The 24,436-nt window shown below is 56.8% G+C and overlaps 4 protein-coding genes and 1 long non-coding RNA gene across 10 annotated transcripts in view; 3 read left to right on the forward strand and 2 right to left on the reverse strand.

Annotated features, from left to right (window-relative positions):
• The window catches only part of S100PBP (S100P binding protein), a 23,469-nt gene extending 17,061 nt beyond the window's left edge, over window positions 1-6,408 (forward strand). For 2 of the 3 annotated variants that reach the window (XR_011730453.1, XM_071767556.1), the window contains one exon: window positions 6,199-6,408. Coding sequence is in view for 2 of the 3 variants with exons in the window: in XM_071767556.1 (XP_071623657.1) it covers window positions 6,199-6,352 (154 nt within the window). In the remaining variant the exon portion in view is untranslated. Of the gene's footprint in view, window positions 1-4,116; window positions 4,195-6,198 lie in introns of all 3 variants that reach the window. The other variant, XM_071767555.1, reaches the window with a different exon arrangement.
• FNDC5 (fibronectin type III domain containing 5) overlaps window positions 1-11,415 on the reverse strand; it is a 16,553-nt gene extending 5,138 nt beyond the window's left edge. The window contains exons 1-4 of the mRNA XM_071767557.1: window positions 11,104-11,415; window positions 2,729-2,844; window positions 2,226-2,424; window positions 715-807 (exon numbers count right to left, since the gene is read on the reverse strand). Coding sequence (XP_071623658.1) covers window positions 715-807; window positions 2,226-2,424; window positions 2,729-2,844; window positions 11,104-11,182 — 487 coding nt within the window. The 5' untranslated portion in view covers window positions 11,183-11,415. The remainder of the gene's footprint in view (window positions 1-714; window positions 808-2,225; window positions 2,425-2,728; window positions 2,845-11,103) is intronic.
• Window positions 11,416-11,443: 28 nt separating this feature from the next.
• On the forward strand, window positions 11,444-13,218 carry LOC139807071 (uncharacterized). The gene is made up of 2 exons (XR_011730454.1): window positions 11,444-11,776; window positions 12,826-13,218. It is a non-coding gene; the product is annotated as an uncharacterized lncRNA (long non-coding RNA).
• A 6,266-nt stretch (window positions 13,219-19,484) lies between these two features.
• Window positions 19,485-21,552, forward strand: HPCA (hippocalcin). The gene is made up of 3 exons (XM_071768000.1): window positions 19,485-19,992; window positions 20,590-20,695; window positions 20,961-21,552. The coding sequence occupies exons 1-3, from the start codon at window positions 19,615-19,617 to the stop codon at window positions 21,056-21,058; spliced, it is 582 nt and encodes a 193-aa protein (XP_071624101.1). The 5' UTR covers window positions 19,485-19,614; the 3' UTR covers window positions 21,059-21,552.
• TMEM54 (transmembrane protein 54) lies at window positions 21,439-24,010 on the reverse strand. Of its 4 annotated transcripts, none has more exons than XM_071767996.1 (6): window positions 23,781-24,006; window positions 23,021-23,214; window positions 22,700-22,759; window positions 22,336-22,524; window positions 22,088-22,265; window positions 21,439-21,893 (listed from the first exon to the last, which is right to left on the reverse strand). In XM_071767996.1, exons 1-6 carry the CDS (start codon window positions 23,791-23,793, stop codon window positions 21,574-21,576), a joined length of 954 nt encoding a protein of 317 aa, XP_071624097.1. In that variant the 5' UTR covers window positions 23,794-24,006; the 3' UTR covers window positions 21,439-21,573. The 4 variants fall into 4 exon arrangements, with proteins under 4 accessions (XP_071624097.1, XP_071624095.1, XP_071624096.1 ...); XM_071767997.1 differs by having other exon boundaries at window positions 21,701-21,893; window positions 22,131-22,265; window positions 23,781-23,998; XM_071767994.1 differs by having other exon boundaries at window positions 22,131-22,265; window positions 22,336-22,759; window positions 23,781-24,010.
• Between the last annotated feature and the right edge of the window lie 426 nt (window positions 24,011-24,436).

Raw genomic sequence — 24,436 nt, forward strand, 5'->3', positions numbered from 1 at the left:
CAATTTCTGTCTCAGGTGCAGTTTGCTATGAGATCTATTGAAATGTTGTCTCCCGCTCAGGAAAGTCTTGGTTCTCTCTGGAACCCACACCATCTCTAAGCTTGTGTAGACTTTTCCTTCCTTTAGGTGAATATGATTCTGCTAATGTCCCTCCTCTTCCTATTAAGTACTTTTTGTAGTGTTTTAATTGTGGGTGCTGAGAGGATCTGGGTTCATTGGTGTTTTGATGTTTGGGGCCATTTGTTCTTTCAATGCTTCCGATATTTTAATTGATTTTAAGTGGGTTTGAGTGCATATATAATGGTGGATGTTGAGAGTGAGATATTCAAATTTCTGTTTTTCAAAGAAGTTGGAGTCATGCAGTGGCCAGATAATTACAGTGACCTGTATCATTAGAAGGGCTTGAGACATCCTGTTGGCTGTCTCAGGGCATAATCATCAGCGTGTTCCAGAAAAATTGAGATTACAGGATTAGCCGTGATGAATTAGGCAATTAGGACATCAAGTCTATTATCTATTTCCTGCTGGCCCTGATCAGCCACTGATTCACCTGCTTTTGGGCACTGCCCAATTTGTGGTGCTGCAGAGGGACTCAAGGTGCCCTTTCGGTGCTCCTGCTGGGAGGAAGGGTTTCTTTTTTGGGTCTTACATGATTACAGGAGAGAACCAAGCTCTGGGGGTATTAAGTGCTTTTGACAGAAAGATGGAACTGACCTGCCCACATAAACAACACCACAACAATGATGAGAATTTCCCCCGCTCGCAGCTGTTGGTTTTTCGTCGCCATCTCCTTCATTGTCACCTCATCTGCACAAGGGAAAGAGAGATGGTGAAGCCCTAGCCATGTGGCTTAGGCTGTGCTGGGCTCTGCTTTAACAGTGCCCTTGGCTCATATCCTGAGGGCATCAGGGGCAGAGCTGGCAGGGACAGTCCTCACCCCTCACCCCAGCAGCACGAGCTGGGCTTTGAGCTTGCAGATCATCAGGAGCCAGGGTGAAGGAGCAGCAGTGAAGAACTGACCCCAGAGGAGCTGCCATGGGGTGAGCCCACATCTAATCTGGCCCCACACCTGCTTGCTCTGCTCTGTCGGTGGGCTCTGTCAGTGCTGCCTGTGCCTGTCACAAAGCTTTGCATGCTTCAGCAGTTCCTCTCCCAGCTCAGGAGTGAGGAGCCTGGCATGGTATTTTTCACTGGAGCCCTGGGATTTGGAAATGAGCTGAGCCTTTTTGCAGGGCGTACTGTGCCTCCTTGGCTCCAAAGTGCTAAGAAGATTACAGTTTGGGCCTCTGGAGAGAGAAGCAGTGCTCCTCTTAGTGCTTTCAGATGAACAGCAATTCAGTATTTACAGACACCAAACCATTTTAGCAGGAAGAATCAAGAACTCACAACATCCTAGGAACCATGGCCAAAAGCCCTGCAACAGGCTGGGTCCTCAGCAGGCAGGCAGTGAACCTTGGTGTCCCACACCCCTGTGCTCCCCAGCTCTTTCTGTAGCTGAAATTCTTGCTGACAGAAAACCTTTGACAATCTGGTTTGGCTTAAGAGGAACACAGGTGAAGGGGTTGCCAGTGAGGAAGTGCCTGTTTTCCTACAAGGAGATATTCAAAACCCAGCTGGATGCAATCCTGGCCAACCTGCTCTAACTCACCCTGCTTGAGCCAGGGTTTGGACTAGGTGATCTCAAGAGGTCCATTCCAACCTCAGCTTTCTGTAATTGGGCAGAAACATTTGAAATGCAAGAAAAATGGGAGTCTGTGTATTTTTTTTCCCCTACTGTCTTGGCATCCGAACACAGGAGGCTCAATGAATCTCCTTGTGAGCACACCAGTGTTGTGCCCAGTGCCAGCCAGGAGTCTACTTCTACATGAATTCACAGCCTGCTCAAGAATTCCCCCTGGCATTCTCTACTTGCAAGGATGCTGGACACACTGCTCCCAGGCTGGGAGCCTGCTTTTTTGTACTTTCCCTGTTAAACCTCATCTAAAACAGGAGAAACAAACAGCCATCCTCCACCAGCATCTCTCCATCACTTTGCTCACCCTTCAGCCTCTTCTGCTGGATACACTTGGGGCATCCCACTTGTCCACATGGGGCTGGGGGATTGCCCTCAGCCCTGGGTGCCTCAAACCCAGCTACTCTCCTTGCACTGGTGCTGCTTTCCTCTCTGCAGACCCCTGCGCTGCTTGGGTGTCCCAGGGGCCACATAGGAACTCACCCACACTTGCCTTTATTTTTAGAGGCTAGTTTCTCAGCTTCCCTGGGGGTCTTGAAGAGGACTGGCTCACTGGCAGGGCTCTGGCCTTGGATGCTGATGGACTGGACATGCACAATGTACTCAGTGTCCTCCTCTAGGTCCCAGAGGGCACAGGAGCGGGTGGTGGTGTTCACCTCCTGGATGAAGCGCAGCATCCGCACGTCCTTCTTCTGGAAGCCGAGAGAGGAGAGCACAGAGTGGTGGAGAGGCCTCCTGTGTGCATCACTGTAATCTAAGACCACTGCTTCCTGCCCTGTCCACCACGGACATGGGGACCATCAGGCCCTTTCCTCTCTGCAGCTACCAACAGCTGAAGAGCTGCTGCAAAGAGGATGGGAAACCAAGTCCCCTGACAGACCACAAGGGACAGGATGAGGAGAAATGGGCTTAAACTGCAGCAAAGGAGTTTGGAACCTGAGGGGGCCTGGGGTAAAGATGGACACAATTGAAATGGGGTGACTGTGGGCACCATACCTGTTGGGAAATTGCAAATCCAATGACAACTTCATCTTCCAGAACATCCCAAGTCACCACAGCTGAGTTGGCTTTCAGGTGTTTGACTGTGACATTGACTGGAGCTGATGGGCTGTCTGCAAGGAGGGAGAGCAGAGCCTTTACAGAGGCAAAGTCACAGCAGGAGACAGCAGGGGTCACAGCAGGGGTGAGGAAGGGAGGGGGAAAGGACCTTGCTGAGGGTCCTTCTCATGTATTGAGTCTGAGCATGGGACATGGAAATTGGAGGTACTCCATGTCTCATTTCCCAATGAGGTTCTAGGAGACCCGTGCTGAGAACATGAGTTGCATGAGACATGGGTGAAATACCTGACCCAAGAAAAAAATTTTTAACAAAACAGCAGACCATGGAGTAGCTCCTTCATCTCCTCCTTCTCAGCCACCAGGGGTTCTCTGTTGTTTCCTATTACAGTCTGACAGTGACAGCTGGGAGGAAATGCAAAATCTGCCTTGGAAGGATGGAAACTGAATGCTTTGATGGGCACTTTGGAGGTCTGAAATTCAGGAGCAGTAAATAGGAGTGATTCTTTTTTTCTTCCCTGTTAGTTTGACAGAAAATTTTTGACCCATGTTTTGCAGCTGTTTTGATGGGCTGTGCCTGGGATGATTGGAGGACATCTAGCAGCTGTCCACTTCCAGCTAGCAGAATAGAACATTCTGCAGGAGCACTGATGGACCATTGTCTTGGGGAAAGGGCAGGCTATGAAAACAGTAGCCCAAGGCTCCATTTTTATTCCCCACTCCAGAGCTCAGTTAGGCTGGGCTGTACCAGCTGAGCACACTCTCAAAGCCCTTCTTGGCATCACAGGGGGGAAGATTTTGCCTCATTGCTTGGCACAGTCCTCCCTGGGCTCTCTGCAGCAGGTTGGACTTTTCCCCCTCCTCTGGTCAATTTTAATTCACAATCTCCAGCTTGTGCCCTGAACCCAAAGGCAGTAAAGGCTAATGAGACTCTTAGGTCAGATGGGTGAGAAGGAGTCTTTTATTTTTTCGACTCTCATCAAAGAATAATACTTTTATTGCTTTGTAACACTGCCCTTCTGGAGCTGAGGTCAGCAGTAAAAGAAGGATGCACGTGTGCACGTCTCCAGTAACACTTGTTGGATTTATAGTCTGTCCAAGCTTCCTGAATGTGGCTGAAAATATTCTGGCTGCAGTGTCAATGTCTCCTAACAACTGACTTCACTCCCAGTGAATGTTCCCCTGGGAACAGAGGAAATAATGGGGGCACAAAATTCCCCAGCTGAAGGTCAGTGCTGTTTTACACTTAGCAGAGAGATGACCTTATTCCTTTCTCTCCTCCCCAAACAATACCCTGAGTCCTGCCTCAGACCTTCTCTTTCTAGCAGATGGGAGACCCACATCCACCAGAGAGACCCTTAGGAAGAGGATGTCTGGAAAAGCTGTTTGGACCTGGATTCAGCCCAGTGAGTCCTTCAGTCACTGAAAGTCACAGGACAAATCCATTGTCATGAATTTGGGACTTCAGAAGGAGGAGCAGCAAGGTGGTCTCCAGGGTGCTGTAGGGGAAGGTGTCTTTCCTCTCTGGAGCAGGTGATCAAGTCACTGTTACCCCAGAGCATTGCCATCTCTTGGGGAAGGACCTCCTGAAATGAGGCAGTGGTCTCCAGCCAGCTCTCAGAGAGCAGAAACATTCCTCATCCTCACTCTCTGCTGCAGCAGTGGGGCCAAGGACAAGCTGAGCAGGGAAGACAGATCCTCCTCCTCCTCAGCTTGAGCACCAGTCCCTGCTGGACTCACTGCTGTGCCACAAGGGACGTGGGTCTGCAGCTCCTCACCTTCCCCCGTGACCGAAGGCGTGTGCCAATGAAAAGTAGGGTCTAATTTTAGGAAGGGGCAGTCAGCAGATGGGAACATGAACAGGGAAGGTCTGTGAGTCATGCCTGATGAATTTGCTAGAACATATGGAGGACATGATGGAGTTGAGAGATGGAGACAAAACAGTCTCCAGCTGCAGCCAGACACTTTGCCCTTCTCCAAGTACAGCTGTACAGTTAAATCCCGACGTGGTTGTCTTGCATGGATATGTTTTCGAGCTAATTTTAATTTTTTTTTTTAAGAGCTACTACTGCTTTACCTGGCTTAGGTAGAGGAGGCCTTTGAAAAGAGATGAATTAACCCCACAGCAATGGGGAGCAGAGGTTCAGGGAAAAAGCTTTGTTCTGGGAAAAATGAATGTGCAGCACACCACACTTAGTCTGCTTGGAGATTTGTGACCTTGAGGCAGGCATAGCTTAAAAGTGTCTTTTAAGTTTCCTGATCACATAAAATATGGGGGAGCTGGGAAGACCTAGCAGAGATGGAGAGAAGCAGACAACCTCTCTGTGAATTGGAGAGAGAGGGAGGCAGAAGGGAAGCAGGACTCTGAATGAAGGCAGGGGAGAAATCAGCTGGTGTGGATGGTTGAGAACACTCTAGAAACCCCCTAGTAACACCCAAGAGAGAGAGATGGGGTAGTTGAAGTCAGCAGATAATTCAGTAAGATCTAGGGCAGCAGGTCTGAGCATGTCTTTCAGTACTACAGATTAGGAGCAGCTACACATAAATCAGTGGTGTCAAACGAGTATAAAAGTGATATGAAAAGGGAATTAAGCACAGCATTTGACAGAAGCACAAAGCGAGGAAAATGAGTTTCCTGCTCCTGGAGCTGAGTGAATAATTTGGAACCAAATTTTAATCCATGACGAAGCTTTTCTCCCTGCTCCCAGAAGATGCATTATGAGATCATGACTTTGTAAAATCTAATCACTGTTCCAAGATATTCCATACCGTTTTAGCTCTCTGGGTCAGTTGCAGCACTTGGTAGTGCCAGCCCAGCTGAGGTCAGGTGGAAAAGACGCAGTTTCTCTTTCCCAGATGGCTGTAGAGGGTCCAGCATCTCTAGCAGGGCCTTGAGGTGCCAATTCCAAACATTGGGTTCCTTTTAGAGTCATCTACAACTCATGGAAACTTTGCTTCCATGTCTGTGGCAGCCAGGAAAGCTGATGGTGTTCTGGGAATGGGCAGGGAGCTCGGGATGGCCCCAGGGGCTGTTCCTTCCCTGCTGCAGGGAACACACTGTACACCAAACCTTCCTCATGGGTGTTTAGAGATGCTGAGGTCAGCACATCTCCTGTCCGCTCTGTAAGGGACCCATATGGTACAAGATTTCTGGTTTTGCTTCATCCCTGAGCTGGGGCTGCCATTCCTGCTGGAGCATATCCACCTTGGGAGCTGGCAAAGCATTTTTTTTTTTGGCTCAGTTAAATGTGCTTGGATGGAAAGATGCTCTTGTTTTCATGTCAGAACTTGCAGCCCCTTCTTTAAGGGGCAGCCCCAATTAATTAAGAGGAAATCAGGATGATTTTTAAAAGTGAATGGCTGCATCAAAACTGCTCATGCTTAAACCTTGTCATGTTTCCTTCTCTCAGGGACTCTTCCTCGGGTGAGTTGCAGTCTGACAGTCCCCAGGGCCACGTGTCCCAGCCCTGCCTCTCCCCTGCCCACCTTGGGCCCTTTTGGCAAGAGCAGGTCAGAGCAGACCCCACACAGCAAGGAGGTACAAGCAGTGAAGATTGCCCTTAATCCTCTCTTAATGCTGAGAACTCTTTCCAGCCTCTCATTAAATGCTTTGCTGGTTATTAATCAACTTTTATTTAATAGCAAAAAAACCTCAAAACAACCTCACACTTTTTACAGCTTTGCGCTGATTCCTTCCTGGCTTCTCATTGTTGGCACAGCAGCTGCTGGCACAAGGAGGAAATCACCTGCCTGCCCCTTATGTTGGTTTCACCATTGGAGCTTCACTGTTGTTCACCATTTGGGTGAACAAAAGAGGTGTCCAAGACATGAGGATGTCTCACCTGGCACCTCTAGGATCAGGGAGATCCACAAAGCCATCATTGAGAGATGCTCAGAGCTCCTGCTCCTCTGCTGTGCTCCCTCTCCTGACTGTTGTCTCTCCCTCTCTTTGGAAACCACTCTCAACTTGTGCCTTCTGCTACAAGCTTTTATGGTTGGGCTGGGGCTGAGAGCTGCCCTGCTGCCTCTGGAGGGATTATTGCTTAGAGTGAGAGGAAGAACCTGGGCAAATACCACACCTTTGGAGGGCTCCTTTGCCAGCTGAATCCTGTGGTCAGGCATTAGGCATTGGAATTAGAGCCTATTCCTGCTTCCTTCCTGGGCCAGGCTATGCTGTGAGGGAGTATTCTCTGGCTCAGTTAGCTCCTCTCCCACAAGCAGATCCTTTCCTGCTGCTAGAGGCTCAGCTGCTTCAGAGCCCCCAGGGCACGATGCAGTGAGCAGAGTGCCCAATGGGGCTCTCCAGCAGCTCCTTCAGTGCTATCCACTTGAAAGCTGCCTGCCCTTTCCCAGGGGATGCAGGGAACATCAGCCTTTCATCTCAGTAGCTCTTTGTTCCTGCACCTTCCCTGCAGACGCAGGATGTGACCTGTGAGGGGAAGGAGCATCCTGTAAAGGTCCTGTGTGATGTTCCCTGTGAAGCCAGGGTACAAGACCTGCTTTCACTGCCTTTCTGAGCCTTTCTTTGCTCTCCCAGCATGGCTTCTTTCCCTGGTTATAATTGCTCCTTAGCTTTATGGGGTGTGTAGGAAGGGCTGCAGCACCGTTCAGCTTCCCCGAGTGTTTTAATGAGGGGAGTGGGAAGGAACAGAGCCCACCACTGCTGTGTGTCCCCCCCCATGGCAAGCAGGGGACTATTTACTGAGCTCTGAGAATTCAAAGAGCAGGAAAAACAGCCAGGGGCTCTTCAGTCTGGGAAAGAAGGCAATTATTTCCTGCTGACTGCCTGCTCCACCATATAAATGGGATATTAATAGGCCCCTTCTCACCCCCCCAGCCCTATTGCCAATTACTCAGGGAGCAGGAGCCCAAACGTGAGAATGGAAATGTCAGGGAGGATGGAGCACGGAGACACTCAGTGTGTCCAGCCCACCTCTAAGGAATTCCTTAGGGCAGGAGGATAGGGGATTTCTGCTTCAGAGACTGTCAGACCTCCCACTCCTAGCCCCACAGCCAGACAGGAGTCACTTAGGTCTCACCAGCACTGGGTTTTAACACTGCCAACCCAGAGCAGAGTTGTTGCTGTGGCAGATTTTATCTGTGTCTGGAGACAACTGGATCCCAACATCCTTTCTAGCCTTTTCATCCCTTCTCAGCTCAAACCTTTGTCATATTAGAGAATAGGAAGGAAATCTGTCTTGACTGAGCAAGCCTGGAGGGTTTCCTGACTGGTGCTGGTACTCAGACCTCTCCTGGAAATTTGCTGGCTGATCCTGACCTAGCTCTGCTCATGGATCCAATGTTTTGGTTTTTACTGCACACATAAAGATCTGCACGCTTCACTGCTCAATACATTTCTGCCTTTAACTGAATTATACTTGAGTCAAGTTTTAATTTGGCCTCTGGGTGCTATATAAAGCAGAAGGGGTTTAGTGAACAATAGATGCCAGAAGGACGAGGCCATGTTCAGTACCAGCACATGGGCACCACTCCCTGAAGGCTGCTCTTGGATCCTGCCATTGTTGATGTGTGCCAGCACTTCCCTCTCTGGAAGGGATTACCCTTTTCCACATGTATGTTCCCAGCAGGAGACAGTGTATGGAAGAGGATGGCACAACCTTGGCTGCTTTGCACAGCAACATCCCTGCTCAGAGGCTGACATCGAGGTCAGAAACCTCCGTATTTCAATTAAATCTCTCCTCAGCTGACTGCAGAAATCAGTAAAGTGCTTATGCTGTCTGTCAGCTGGCCAGAAACCTCTGTGGGCTCTGGGAGATGGGAAGGGGCTACAGTGGATGTTTGACAGCTCCACATAGCTGCCAGACCCATCGCTGCTTTCACAGGCCTGGTTTTGGTCCTGACAGACTTGAGGTGAGCTCAGTTCCCCTGGCTCAGAGGAGGAGGTGAGCATGTGCCCAGTGAGATACTGGTCTGGAAGGAGCATCCACATCACCTCAGTTTGCTCCCCTTCTCCCCCTGCAGCTGGTGGGACTGCCTGGGGAGGAGGTGAGCATGGAGACCCACCTCAGCAAGGGAAGATGAACCTGATTTGCAGAGTGGCTCAGGGTGTGAGAACATGTAGGAGACCCAGAAGTTGCTTTAAAGCTGAGCAGCAACCAGAACCCAGCCAAGTGTGTTTGTCCCTTTCTGGCCAGTGGAGGTGAAGGAGATGTTAAGGAGCTCCTTGACTTGGAGGCCAACCCAGGTCCTGTGATGGCTGAGAGCTGGACAGGGCCCAGAGCTGGGCTGGGAGGGCAAGTTTCCATCTCACAGAAACAAGCCTGACTTGACTGGCCACACTGTGCCATTGGGCTGTCAGACTGTTACTGAGGAGGCTGTTTCCCAGCTCATCCTGGTCCCTCTTCACCTTCTTGCTCACCTTGGCATCACCTTGACAAAAAAATGATCCTGACTGGTCAACCGCCTTTTAAAAGCAGGGCCCTTGCCTGATACCCCTCACTTGCCAGCCCTCACCACTGAATCAGCAGGGGAGTTTGCACCACTCCTTGCCTGGGGACAGCAGCTTGAACTTTTCACCACAGGCATTATTTTATTTTAAAGCTACTTGCATGAACTCTTGATCCAAAGCAGAGACACCACCAAAGCTCCCTCGCTGCCTGACCCTGCTGGGGACAGTTTCTTCTCCATGGACTTCTCTTGGCTTGCCCACCTTGGTGGCTTTGAGATCAGGTAGGACCAAGGACACAGAGCTAGTGGTGATGCTGCTGCTCCCTCTGTGTGACCTTGGAAAAATCACTGCCTGCCCTCATTCCTCTTTTTCCTTCTCTGCAAAAAACAGAGACAGTGCAAGTCCTCTGCCTCACTGGAGCATAGGCAGAGCACGTTCCAACCCTTGGCAAAGGAGACCACAGGAAGAGGAGGCAGTGGAGGTGAATGGCACAGCACCAAGGTCACCCAGATTTGGCATAGTCCTGAGTCGTCTCCCCCCCAGCACCCTCTGGACAGGGCAGCTCTCCAGCCTTATCCACCTGCCTTGCTCCCAGCATAGCACTGACACAGACCAGAAGGTGGTTATGGGCAGGGACACAATTCCATGTTTACTTTCAGGCTCTGACTGAAGTGATTCAAGGATCAGGAAGAGTGGGGAGGTGGCCTGGTTTGCAGAAAATCGGGAGAGCTCTTACAATTGCAGATGCCCCCATTGTGCCGCTCTCTTTATCGCCATCACTCCGTCCTTTTGGAAATGTTTCCTTGCTCTCCCCCCCTGGGTCTTTCTGGTGTGAAACCACAAGTTCAGAGTGCCAATGCCTGGCCAAGGATGTGTGTGAGAGCTGAAGGCATTCGGGGGGTTGCTGCAGCCCCGGCACAGGCAGAACAGGGGTGGATGTAACTTCAGCAACTCCTGGGGCTGTCTTGGGTGCAGGAATTTCCACTCCCTGGAGCTCTGCATCCCACCCCCATCCCCCACCCCCCTCCCCAGCCTCCTGGAATGCAAGATATTCTGGCAATCAGCGTTTTGCAAATCAAAGCAGCTGTTCCACCAACATCTCAGAGCCAGGGAGAGGAGACAACCCTGGGCTGGATCTACAGACCCATGGATGGTGTCTGCCTTGGGTTGGGAAGAGCCACCAGCACCTGCTGAGATGTGGCACCCACTTGTGGGGTGGAGGGGAGGAGAGTGGACCTGAGCACGTCCTGGGCGCTCCAAAATTAGACTCACAGGGACCTTTGCTTTCCCGAAAGATCCCCCACTTCAGAGGAACTGCTCAGCTCCAAGGGGCCTGGTGTGACATGGCTGGGGCTTGCTGTGCCCAATGGAGAGGTGGCACCCAGCCATGCCTGGCTGGGCCCCAGAGAGCCAGGGGCGAGCAGGGATCAGGAAGGGGGGGTAGCCAAGGCCAGTACGCTGTGGGGCTGGCAGTGCAGAGCCCGTTTTGTCTCTTCTGCTCTAGCTGAGCCCCGTGGCCCCGAGCAGGTGCCTCTACCCAGGGACTGGAGAGCCTTTGCCTGCCCCGTGCCTGGTGTTGCCCAGGGTCTGTTCATTCTCCCCGAGCCCCCGTTTCCACCCCAGCAGCCGCCTTCCCAGGGACAGCCCCCTCCGCGACACCGTGGGTTCGAGAGCCGGGCACATCCCGATCCCGGGGCTGCCTGCCCCAAATCCCATCTCTTCCCAGCCCAAGGTCCTGGCCAGCGATGCCCCCAAACTCCATCCCCAGTGCGCATCCCCGACGCGCTCCCCACTTCACCCGCTGCTCCCATCCGTGCACCCCGGGGTGGGCCTCTCTGCCCCCTCCCAACACCGGAGCCCCCTCCCCACCCCGGGCAGCCCCTCCCGGGGCCCGGTTGCCTCTTACCTGCCGACACCGGCCGCAGACCGGCGTAGCTGAAGCAGAGCAGGAGCGCGGCGCCGGTGCAGCCCAGGAAAGGCTCCATCCCCCGCGGCCGCCGCGCCGCGCCGGGCCGAGCCGCTCCGGGCCGGACCGGGCCGGGCCCCACAGGCGGCACGTCCTGCGGGCGCGGCGGCGCCGTTCAGCACCGCGGAGAGCGCCCGCGGCCCGGTACCGGCGTGCGGAGGGGCACGGGTACGTTCGGCTCGGCTCGGTTGGGTTCTGTTTAGGTTCGGCTCGGCTGGGTTCGGCTCGGCGGGGCTCGCACTGCCCGGTAGCGCCCGATAGCGGGGGGCTCAGCCGCCCGGTAGCACCTGGTACGGATGGGTTCGTTACGGTACGGCTGGTCTCGGCCGGGAGGCGGGAGCGAGCGCAGCCCCGCTGAGCCCCGGCTCCGCCCGCTGCAGCGCCGGGCAGCCCCGCTCCGATCCCTCCCCCGCCCCGGGGGTGCGGGACGGGGGCGGCTCGGGCCCCCGCCCAGCCCGGCCTCGCCGCTTGCCTCAGTTTCCCCGTCCCGCCCCTCCCGCCCCCGCCTAGATCCCGGCACCCTCCGGGGGAAGGAGATGGACTGGCACCCCGAGACCGCCCCCCGGGCACAGCAGCGGTGATATTTCACCGTCTCCGGGATCGGAATTCCGAGGTAAGGAGGATGAGATGAGCCTCTGGAACCAGCCATGCCCTGGTTTGTGGTGATCAGCTGGAAGGGACAGAATCCCTGTCGTCAGCTCTGCCAAGCCTCAAGGATGGGGGGACCCTTCTCTGGCCACAGTTGACCCCTCTGCTGTGCCCCACCAGCACTGGGGTGTCCAGCAGAGGTGGCCCTGCCAGCCACGGCGGCCTCAAGGTCTGGTTGAGAGCACCCAGGAGGACACAACAGGGGCTGGGATGTGTGGCCTGGTGGCATCTCTCACTTAACAGCTGTCAGGCCCTGGTGTCATTTGCTGCTGCCTGCCAGGGGGCACAGTGTGGCCTGGGGACTCCCCTGGCAATGCACAGCCCATGAGCTTGTGGGTCAGTGAGAGACACCCCAGCCCAGGGCTCTCCTCTATGCAAGGGTCATGCTGAGCTCCCGATGAACCAAAGCCCCCTGAGGAGCAACAAGCACCCAAGAGAGACAAAAAAAAAAAAAAAAAACCCACCTCCAGAGCCAGGAGACCATCCTGTCCTGACAGATCCCAGCCCTGTGCCATTCCTCCACCCTCTGTCCTCAACCCGAGAGACAATGACAAGTCTCAGTGCAGTCTGTGCCACGGTGCCAGGGCTGTGCACACCCCATTGTGGTACCAGGACCATGCCCACCCCACCACAGTGCTAGGGCACTGTGTTGGCAGTGCTTCCAAGGGATGCTCCTGCGGTTCCTCCTTTTCATCTCCTGCCTGGCAGCAGATTCAAATTGCATCACTCCAGAGGTGGAGGTGCAGGAGCAGGAGCTGTGGAGTCAGCCCCTCACTGGTGCTGAGCTCAATACCAACTCCAAATCCAGCCCTACATGGCTGGGGTGGGTGGAGCCGGGGTTTGGGCACAACCAGGCAGGGGGGCTGCAGGTCGGGCTCCTGCTGCCCCTAGGCTTTCCATTGCTGGAGCATGAGGCTGGGCAGGAGACTCCATTGCTCCTCTGGTGCTGCCTTCATGGGCTGAGCACCTGGAGCAGGACCAGAAGGCCTCAGCTGAACCAGTTCCATCTTCCAGCAGAAACACAAAGCTCAGGTGGCCCCAGGATGTGCCTCCACACGGCCTAAACCCTGCAGAAGCTGCAAGAAGGAGGGACTGGCACAGAAGCCCCAAACTCCCTGCAGCCCCAAACTCCCTGCTGGCTGGCCCAGGAAGGCGCCATCTGGGCTTGACCTATCTTGTGCCCACAGTGAGCTGAGGCCAGGTCCAAACACTGGGGACAGACAGTGTTTCACCCAGGTTCTCCTGGCAGAGATTGGTCCCTGTCAACCTGCTGCCTCCCAAGCTCCCGTAAGAGTGTTTTTGATGTGTTCTGGTATTTTTCCAGAGGCTGAAGACAGTTAACACCGTAATTCCCTGTTTTTTCCTTTCGTCCTTTCCAAATAAAGGCGAAGCATTTGTTCTCTTCCAGCACTGTGACATCTGCCATCCTTGGCAGGTTCCCCGGGATGTGGCCATTTCGCTGAGGTCACCTCCAGGAGCTCAGGTCCCAGTTTGCCCCAAGTACCCGGGTTCCTCTCCTGACCCACCTCTTTTCCCACCATCAGGGAAGGTATTTTGGGGTGTCCAACCCCCATTGGTACCCCCTGGTCTCCCTCTGGCCCCCCCGTGTGGCACGGAGTCTCCTCCACCTCCCTGGCCCGTCCCAGCACATTACAATTCAAGTCACACAATCCCCATCACACGTCCCAGCTGTGCCCATTAAGTCACAGCATTAATTACGCAATTAGGCTCTCCACTCGCTACTCTTCCCTCTCGCATCGCCAGACGGACACCTGGGAGGCCACCAGCCACCCCCCTCCTCGTGCCTGTCACCCACCCTGTCTCACCTCAAATATGTTGGGCTGGGCTTCGGAGGGAGCTGAGCATCGAGCCCACATGGGTGACATGGAAAACTGTCCGCAAATCAGCGCTGTGGGGTCAAGAACACCACCCATGTGGGGAACATTGTGCTCGGGGTTGGGGGGACACTCTAGGGGTGACGCGGGAGCTCTACAGGGTGCGCCTGAGGAGCGGGCAGGGGGGTTGGAGGTGTCTCAGGGTGAGGTGTTGGGCAGGACGAGCTGTGGAGTGCGGGTGCGAGGCGTAAAACGGGTGCTGCCGAGGCGCGGGGAGTGACTGTGGCCGTGCCGGTGCCACCGTCAGCTCAGTGCTGCCAAAGGTCGCTGCTGCCATCTGCCGACACCCCGCGGAGGGACCTGGGGACATCCCCAACGTCCCTCCCGACCTCCCTGAAAGGGGACCCCCACCCCGGCCCCACGCTCAGATATGTCCGGGGGTCCTGCCGCTGGGGACTGGCGGAGTGGGTCCCCGCGGGGGGGGAGCGTGGACGTCCCATTCGGAACCCACCCGCCTTCAATTCTCCACCCAGATGCGGACCCCTCCTCCAACTAAGAGCACAGGCCCCCTGGAACCACTGCACACACACACCACCCCCCGGGTCCCCGTGGCTCCTCGGTCAGCCCCCCGAGAAGGGGCGAAATGTCACGAGAGGGAGTCCAGGGCTGGCACTTGGCGGTGGCATTGGTGGCACTGGTGACATGGGTGACAGAGTCAGTGGCATTTAGCCCCTCTGGCCCTTGGGGATCACAGGGAACAAGGGTCAAGGTTGAGTCCAAACCTTTCCAGGCACCCTCCCGCTCAGATCCCCCTCGTCTCACCCGTGCTCACCTCAATGGGGCTGTGACCCCTCTGGGATGGCAGCGTCATCTCCTCAGCCCTCCAGCGCTGGGACACAGCAGGGACAAACTGCAGCCCCAGCCAGTCCTGGCCACCTCCTGCAGCCCCAAGCAGGATGAGCTGGGGCAGATCCCGGCCATGGGCCATCTCCAGGGCAGCTCAGGGAGCCCTGTGACCCCCTGGACATGGTGACGAACTGCTACCATGGTGGAGAAACCCTTTGGGGATCTGCAGATGTTGCCAGAGAAGGTGGCACAGAAACCTGGACACCAAGATGCCTGCAGCACATCTTCCTCCCCTGAACCGGGCTGCAGCCACTCCCCATGACCATTTACACAGCTAGGAACCTGCTTGTGCCTAAACTGCCCCCAAAACACATCTCAGCTCCATGTCACATCACTGCTGAACACACGTGTCCAGCTGCCAACACACATGTGCTCCATGGGGACAGGGCCACGTGTCTCCAGGAGCCCTGACCTTGGCTGCCTGTGTAAGGTGAACTGTGCTTGTTTCCGGATGACAGTGTGGGCATCACAGGGATATGGGGATGTGAGGATGTGGGGACATGGGGACACAGGATGGAACCACCCTGTTATGAAACACCCAGCATCCCCGCTCTGCTAAGTCAAGATTTAGCGAGCGAGCAGCTCCTGATCCAGATGAGCTCGGGCATCACAAAGGGCTTTGTATTCCAGGAAGCTTATTAGAGATTTAAATTATACAAATGGGCTTTTTACCAAAGATCCTTATTATCTGGGCATTTGCACTTAATCCTTGGCTGTTCCTGCAGCCCCCACCCCAGGCCCCCACAGCGGCTGCATTTACCTTCCCTGTGGTTCCACGGGTCTGGGCACAAGCATAGGGGTAGGGACAAGCTCTGGGGACAGAGCAGGCCCATGGGGAGGGGTCTGCAGGGTGCCAGGGAGCCACTGCTAGGGGCCTGGGCCCCTTTGGCTTTGCCCTCTCCCCTCCCAAATCATCCCAGTATCCTGCCAGGTCAGGGATGGAGCCTGTTTGTCTGCAGGGAGTGGCCCTCCTTAGGGCACTGACTGTCCTTAGGTCTCTGGGCACCCAGATCCACCCCAGCCATGCCTGGGCTCCTCCACACCTGAGGGTGCTCCCACCAGCACGTGGGGACAGGGGGGTGGATTCTGGAGCCCAAATGAGCAAAGCCCATGGGGCACAGGGACAGGACACAGGGTACCACCTGCAGCCCCATCCCACCCTAGTGCTGTGGAGCCTCAGGGTGGGGATGGCTTCACTGCTGCTATGGCAACGTAGGGAATTCCAACAGAAATCCCTTCAAGGAGGAGAAGAAAGAGGAGGAGAAAGAAAAGGAAGAATCATGGGGCACCGCCAACGCCCCATGTCTCTCTCCATCAGCAGTGGGGAACGTCACCATTTCAGCATCCTCCTGGCAGCCTCTCTGCCAGGCTGAAGCCTGCAGGAACGAGCCCCACGCCTCCCCTGCTCCCTGCCCCAGTTCTTCTGGGTCTCTGGTACCCCCAGGGGACAGTCCTGCTCCCCCCATGACACAGCTGAACCCCCAAAGCATCAGGCATGAGCCCGTGTGCCTCCGCCAAGGGGCAGTTGTAAGCCCCACAACCACATGGCTTTAGGGTGGAGGGGTTGAGGAATCAGAGATGGGCTGGGGGACATTTGTTCCCACCCCAGGGACAATCAATCGGTGTTGATGGCAGAGCATGGCCCTGCCCATGCCCCCCGTGCCCTGTATTATCCTCTCTCCCTCTCTCCATTCCAGAGCGGGGGATTAGGTGGGTTTAGGGCTGGGTTTGAGGCAGAAAGGGGATGCTTTCAAATCAGCCTGCGTCACTTGTGTCCTCTGTCACTCCTGCAGAGGGGGATTAAAACAGATACAAAGATTAGTGGAGGGGAAATGGGACCCCCCACCTTGGAGGGGCCCTGACCCGTCACTGCCACCACCACTGCATGGGGTCACCAGCTCCAGCCCCCACCCCCAGGATGGCTTCAGCCCTGAGGGCACAAATCACCCCCTTTTTGTCACCTTTCTGCTCAGGGTTCCAGTTCCAGTCCCCATCCTGCATCCCCCTCCAAACATCTTTCCCATGTGGGATGGGGGCAGACACCTTGGCAGCTCTCACCACTTCCCTTGTTTCCAGCCCAATCCCATTCCCAACAAGTTCCCCTGACCCTGTGAAGGGTTCCTGCCCCATGGATCCTGCAATGTAGAGGGTGGGGAGGAATGGATGGGGTTCCAAGGAGCGGGCTCAGGAGAAGGAGAAGGGCAGGAAGGATCCCATGCAGGTCTTGGCTTCTCCAGAGTCCTCCAACAACAGGCAGGGACATGATATATCTAGAAGGTTATTTTTAAAAAAGGGAAAATCCATAATAATATACAAATATTGCCTTTATTATAGGTAACAGGATGTCCCTGTGGTACTGTGAGGTCCCTGGGGTGAGTGTTTCCCATCTGAGTTTTGGGACATGCCCATGTATTTGGGTCATTTTTTCAGGGCTAGTCCCCCCTCCTTCAGGGTGGCAGTTTAGGCCTGGAGGTGCCTCGATGGGTACCTGCAGTCCGTCGGCCTCATTGAACTCGGTGCCTGGTAGATTTTGGGGTGAAATAGCTCCATTCTGGCTCTTTCAATCAGCCCCATTCTGCAGCAGCCACGCCAGCCCCTTCCCCATTCCCCCCAGGCTGGGGATGTGGATTTAATCACTTTATAGTTGTTTATTTGTGTAATTTGGAGGACACTGCCTCTGCTCCCATCTGCCCCCACCATCTGCTCCCCAAACAATCCCAGGCTTTGAAAATGGATGGAGCTGGGAGAGGGACAGGAAGAAACCTGCCGGGAATGGCACCTGCTTGCAGGCAGCATCTGGCTCTGCTGGAGCCTTTTCCCAAAGCTGGGAGCCTTTTCCCAAAGCTACTTTGCTCCAGCCCCTAAGATAGCTGAAGATGCTACAGCACAGTGGTCCCTGGCTTCCTGCTGGAGACACAACCCTAAATGTCCCCTTCCAGCCCCAAATCACCTGCCTTGGCACCTCCTTGGGCCAGGAAAGTGATGATGAAGTTTGTGCCTGGAGTTGGGGGTTCTCAGAGTGGGTGTGGGGGGATCCCCCACAGCCCCTGTCTCATCCTGGGATGGGATGGGGACCAGCAGGGGTGGTGGCAGTGGTGGCACATGTGGTGGAGAGACCCATCCAGGGGCACGGTGCATTATGGGGGGAGTCTGCAGGGAGACTTGTGTCTGCAGGGTTTGGTGTGCCAGGGCAGCAATGCCCCCAGTGCTCCCAATATTCCCAGTGCCCCAGGACCTCCCGGTGCTTCCCGAGCCCTTTCTAACCCAATATCTGTCCCCTTCTCGCCCCATCCTCCGGCTGGAGGGGGGCCGAGGGGCTGTCCCCACTCCCCCGGCCGGGAGCTGCGTGGGGCAGGGTCCCGGGGGTACTGAGGGGGGGGATGTACATGTGGCCCCGCCGTGTGGGGGGGATGCCGGGGGGGCTTCTGCCGGTGCCTGCCGTGCCCTTCTCGAAGCCGGGGCCCCCCGGTGTCGGGGCCCCCCCGCAGCCCGGCGCTGCGGCGGGCAGGACCGGCGGGCAGGACCGGCGGGCGCTCCCGGGCTGCGCTGGCGCACGGCGGCGGCGGCTTTTCTCCGGACGGGTAGGAGAAGGCGAAAAAATGGGGGTCCCGGGGTGTGGGGGGGGAAGTAGAGGGCACCGGGGGGTCAGGGACACCAGGGACACCAGCACGGAGCCAGCCCCCGGGCACATCCCTCCCCGCCGGCTGCTGCAGAGCTTCCCCCGCCCCGCAGCGTCTTCACCTGGGGTGTCCTGTGCCCCCCTCCCGTCCGGTAACCCACCCCCCCCGGGTGACCTTTCCTCGGGTGTGTCCCTGGCAGTCCCGCTCTCTCCGGGGGTGCCCCGTTTGGGGGCAATCCCCTGCAGCCCCCCCCGCCCTGGGAGATTGTTCCCTGGGGGGTGCCTACCCAGCCTTCCTGGGGGTGGTCGCTTTTGGGGGTCCTTGCAAACCCCTCCCGGGGCGCTGAGCTCCTCTGCAAGGTCCTTTCCAAATAGCAGGAGCAAGAGCTGCCCCAGGCGGTGGTGATGGGGCAGAGCCCCACTGGGCAGTGGGCTGGAGTCGTGACATCCCCGGTGGAATTTGGTTTGGACCCCTGAGCTAGGGACACACACACAGATCCTCCCCCGGACTGCTGGAGTAGGGATAGAGCCGTGATGGAGGGTGAGGGAGAGATACCGGGTGGGGGGGTTGCCAGCCCCCCGTAATTGAGGGGGTCCACACTGACTGGCTCCTCCTCCTTGGGAGTCCTCTTTTATCTGTGATGCTGAAAGGTGGTGGTTTTTGGGGTCTTGAGTCCCCTCCCTATTTGGGGTAAGACAGTGGGTGCTCCAGGCACTGAAGTCCCCCATACACCCAAGAAGCCTCCTACCCTGAAGTCATCTTCACCCCACACAGGGGTCACAACACAGCCTGGGAAGGGGGCATCAGATCAAGGTCTCCCCCCTAGCTGCCCGTGTAGGGACCTAGGGTGTGTGACCATGTCTAGGTGCTCACCCTAACCTCCTGACTCCTCTGTACAGTGCGATGGGGTGTGCACAGTCCCCCAGGGCTGTGGGAATCTTAAAGTGGGGAGGGAGCCCTGAACAGTACCCTGCAGGCCCCCAGCCCTCCCTGGGGCTCTAATGCCAGCCAGAGGCATCAAATATTAACAGAGACAGCAAAGGAGCCGAAAATAACCCTCCCTCCAAGGGAGCTGACCCAGATCCCGCCAGCCCCAGAGCTGGGCTGGACCCATAGCCCCCACCAGCACCCTGCCAAGGCCCAACCCAACCCCTTCCCCTCCTCCGGGACTCCTGCTGCCAGCTCTATATCCCCTACATATTATGCAAATGAGCTATAAGTGCTTATTACGCAAATGCCAGGGGGTTGGCGCTGGGTGGTCCCGGAGGCTGGCTCAGGGAGGGTAGCGGGGATGGGGGGGGCTGCACTGGCATCTGCCTGGGTGTCTGGGGGCTGCCAGGGAGCTCTGCCCTCTCCCCTCTTGTAGGACCCCCCCAAGCCAGGCCAGGGCTGTGCCCCACCGCAGTGCTCATCCCCCAGGGTGTCCAGTGTGTCCCTGAGCTATGGGGAAGCAGAACAGCAAACTGCGTCCCGAGATGCTCCAGGACCTGCGGGAAAACACCGAGTTCTCTGAACTGGAGCTGCAGGGCTGGTACAAGGGCTTCCTGAAGGACTGTCCTTCCGGCATCCTCAATGTGGAAGAGTTCAAGAAGATCTATGCCAACTTCTTCCCCTATGGCGATGCCTCCAAGTTCGCCGAGCATGTCTTCCGCACCTTCGACACCAATGGTGACGGCACCATTGACTTCCGAGAGTTCATCATTGCCCTGAGTGTCACCTCCCGTGGGAAGCTGGAGCAGAAGCTCATGTGGGCCTTCAGCATGTATGACCTGGATGGCAATGGCTACATCAGTCGGGAGGAGATGCTGGAGATCGTGCAGGTACTGAGCTCCCTCAACCTGCTGCCCCTTCTAGTTTGTGGTGCTGTGTGTCACTTCAACATGGTGGCAGCTGTCCCATCCTGGGATGTGGGTGGGTTGGACACACACACTCTGCGTTACCCCTGGTGTGGGGCTAGGCTGCACCAGCCTGTTGTTGTCTGCAGAGAGCTGTGGCTGTGGGAATCAGCTACTCCCTGGCATCCCTAATCTTGTCCTGGGGACATCCCTTAGTCACCTCTTCCTGCTGGCCCAACTCACCATTCCCCTGGGGTGGGCTATGTGCAGGCAGCCCTTCCCCATGCACCCCCAGGCAGAGGGACAGAAAAGAACTTCTTGCCCATAGCCCAGCCCAGTGATGTTGGCAGGTGACTCTTGAGGCCATTGTGGTGGCATCTCAGTGGACATCTGCTCCCTGCAGCTCAGTTTTTTTCTGTGGAGTTGCTGCTTGTACCCTCAGCCCCACCAGCATGAGGAGGGTGTCAGACACCTTCCCTGTCCCCAGGAGAGCCAAGCCCAGGGCTCTGTGTCCCCAGTTTGGGTGGGTGATGGCAGGTGCCCACCTTGCACCCACCCTCACCCCCCATCTCCCTTTCCCAGGCCATCTACAAAATGGTCTCCTCTGTGATGAACATGCCTGAAGATGAATCGACTCCAGAGAAAAGAACAGAAAAAATCTTCCGACAGATGGATACTAATAACGACGGTAAATGGGAGATGGAGGGGATTAAGGGAAAGGTCTCCTGGCTAAATCCAGGGGTCTTAGAGGAGCTGCACGCACACTGATTAAATGGCTCACGTCTGCCTGCATGGCTGGGGGAGCCCCAGCAGCCAGAGGGGCTCAGTGTGCCCACCCACATCCCTCTGCATCCCCCCACACCCATCCCACCCCACAGGAGTGCTCATCCCGGGTAGGGGCTGTCCAGGGAGGGTGTGGTGGTCTCTGTGCTGAGCTGTGTCCCCCTCAACAGGCAAGCTCTCGCTGGAGGAGTTCATCAAAGGTGCCAAGAGTGACCCATCCATCGTGCGCCTGCTGCAGTGTGACCCCAGTGGTGCGGCGCAGCTCTGAGCTCCCAGGACCCCAGCAGCACCCCTCAACCCCCCCATGCCATCCCCAACCCATCAGCCAGCCACTGCCACTGTCTCCTGCCCAGTCCCTGTGGTCCCCACCACCATGTCCCCACGACCCCTCACTGGGAGAGAGATGGAGCCCAGGGCGGACAGTCCCATCACTGGGGCTCCTGTACTGGCCCTGCTGGGGGGAGGATGGAGGCAGGGTCAGACCTGAGCCAGGAGAGTCCCCTGGGGGCTTGGAGCAGGGTACAACCTAGTCCAGTGGGTGAAGCCACTGCTGCATCTCCAGTGGAGATGGGGACATGGCCCAGGGGACAAAGAGCTGGTGGTTCAGGGGCCCCCCAGCAAACCCACCCTCCTGCATGCACACACTGCTATGGCAGTAGGACCAGGGAAGGCCCTTCCCCACAGCCCCACGGGTGGGGGTGGTGGGGAGGGCACCCACTCCTGGCCTTTTAATACCCACAGAATAAACTTTGTCTCAGTGCAGTGGGTGGTGGGAAAGGAGCCTCAGTGCCCAGGGGACCGTCCCTCCCTGCAGCATCCAGATCCAGCTGGGTCACCCCCACTGCTGCAGCTCCAGGTGACCCAGGGCCATGGGGATGGGCTGGTGTGGCTTGGCTGGTGGCATCCAGAAGACATGTCCCTGTGATAACCAGGCTGTGATAAGCCAGGATGGGGCTGGGACAGGGCAGGGCTGGTGGGGGACATCTCTGGGGTCAGCCCTGGGGCTTTACTCAGAGCCACGCGGTTTCGGCATTGTTCAGCCTCAGCAAGCCAAAGCACTGCCTGGGGGATGGGCTCTCTGCAGAGACCACCTGCAAGGAGACCTGCAAGGCAGAGAGATGGCTGAGAAGAGGGGTTGGGGGGGGCAGGGCTTTGGTTTGGCAAGTCCCACCCCTGTCCTGGAGCCCCAAGCCCAGAGGAGTCTGTCCCAGCCCAGAGGAATTCATCCCAACCCAGAGGAGTGCATCCCAGCCCAGACAGGTCCATCCAAGCTTGGAGAGGTCCATCCAAGCCCCACCCATGGGAGTGGGTGGGCGCTGAGTCCAGGCACCAAGAGTCACCTTCCTCCGGTGTGTCTCGCAGCAGCAGCGGCCAAGGTGGAGGAGGCTGAGGGTGAGCAGGAGACAGCGGATGCTGAAGATGATTTCCATCGAATTGAGCAGGAAGGAGATGGCCCAGAGGGACAACGTGGAGCTCTGCAGGGACACGGGGAGTCAGGTCCCAGCATACCCATCCCAGGGTACCCACAGCTCCCAGGGGTCTCACGTAGACACGGGTGGGATCGTAGGGGCACTCGCGGGGGACTGGGGCAAGGGCGACGTTGGCAATGGTGCAGGGGGCCAGCAGTGCCTGGCCTTGGTTGCCCAGTGTCATCCCAATGGAGACAGCCAGCCCCAGCAGGCAGGACAGCCCAGACAGGCAGCCGCTGGTGCTCAGAGCGAGAACCCCCCATTTCTGCAGGAGGGGAGAGGAGAGGCATCACAGGAGGAAGGGTCATGCACAGCCACCCGTCTGGGCTCCCTCCTCGGGGACGGTCCCTGAGCAAGGGGACATAGTGGCTGTGCAGACTCTGTGGGGTGGCCACAGCCTGCTGGGTGCTGGGTGGGGCGTGGCAGGGCTGAGGGCCTACCAGGGTGGTGAGTGTGAGGCAGCGAGACAGCAGGAGAGCAGCAATGCCACAGGAGATGGTCTGTGAGAAAGCACAGGAGGTCAGTAGGGACACCGGTCCCCTCACCATGTTGACGTCCCTGAAGTCTCATCCGACCGATTCGGCATGGCGGGGGGCTGTGCATCACCTCCCCCAGCCTCCCCCCATGTTTGGGGCTAGAAAAGTTTATTCAGAGCAGAGAAGAGTAGATGGAGCAGTGTCCATCCCACATCCATTCCTCTTTCCCACCCCAAACCCACCCCACAGCTACCCCCGCCTCCTCCTCCATCCCACCCATGGTACCAGCAGCGAGGACATGACGGAAGCGGCGTTGGTGACAGCGTACTGCAGGGAGATGGGCTCCTGGGGGTTGACCACAAAGCGGAGGACAGTGCCATGGACGAGGGCACCAGCGATGAAGTTGAGGTGCCCAATGATGAGGAGGATGAGGCCCATTTTCATGAGGACTCTTTGGTGACTGCCAGGATCAAGGTGGCCTGAGATGGAAGGGTGGGCATGGAGGTGGCATGGTATGAAGTGACCAGCACTCAAGCATTCCTCCCACCCTTGCTCAGCATGGCCATGGGGCATTTGGGGACACTCTCAGAGGATGTGCTCCATGCTGGTGGGGGATGAGGCAGGACACGACGTGGTGGCAGCCACCGGCAGCCCAGGTATGCAAACAAGTGCTCTAGCTGGCTCTCTTGGGACTGGGTTAGTGGTGTGGGACCAGAAGCTGTGTGCACAGGAGGTCTCAGTGGGTTTGGGAAGGGCCAGGGCTTCCTGGAGCCATGGGGAAGATCTGGGGAGAGCAGCACCCACCCACAACAGCTCCAGTGCTGGGTTTCGGCACCCAGAGCTTTGAGGAGCAAGAGGAGCAACAGCTGTTCCCCATCAGAACCAAACCCCAGGCCTCCCCGCCTCACACACCGACCCAGCTCTGACCCTGACCCCATCTGAGCCCCTTGGCTCCCCTTCCTGCCTCAGTTTCCCCTGCAGCAGGGCGTGCAGGCAGGGCTGGGGCACCCTCCTGTCGCCATCACCCCGCGGGACCTGGACTCACCCACTCGGCACATCTTCACCAGGTCAAGGTCAGGACATCAATGTCACAAGGACCACCCCTGCCCACAGCCCCTGGGTTGGCAGCTGGGTCCATTGGGGTCCCAGGCAGAACCAGAACCAGGCTCAGGCCACCAGAGCTGCTCCCCTGCTGCACCCCACTGCTCCTCCAGTTCCTGTCAGACCAGCTCCCCGGGACCAGCACAGCTCTGACTCCACCTTCAGCTGCTGCTGCCAAGGGAAGCACAGCCCTTTCCCCACCCCTGTGCTGCCCGAGCTGCCAGCTGTGCTGTGACATGATGTGCTGTGCTGACATGCCATGACATGCCATGTTGTGTTGCCATGTTGCGACACACTGTGCTGTGCCGCCATGTTGTGACATGCCATGTTGTGTTGCCAGGTCATGACACGCTGTGGTGTGCTGCCATATCGTGACACACTGTGCCGTGCCACCATGTTGTGACACACTGTGTTGTGTTGACATGTTGTGACATGCCATGTTGTGTTGCCATGTCATGACAAGCCGTGCTGTGCTGCCATGTTGTGACACACTGTGCCATGCCAATGTGCCATGCCACACTGCCTCGTCCTCTTCCCATCTATCCCCACCTCTCTGGTCCACCCCATGGTGATGGCAGTCAGCTGGGATCTGCCCCACTG

The sequence above is a fragment of the Heliangelus exortis genome, chromosome 24 (assembly GCF_036169615.1).
Source record: "Heliangelus exortis chromosome 24, bHelExo1.hap1, whole genome shotgun sequence".
Lineage (NCBI taxonomy): Eukaryota > Metazoa > Chordata > Aves > Apodiformes > Trochilidae > Heliangelus > Heliangelus exortis.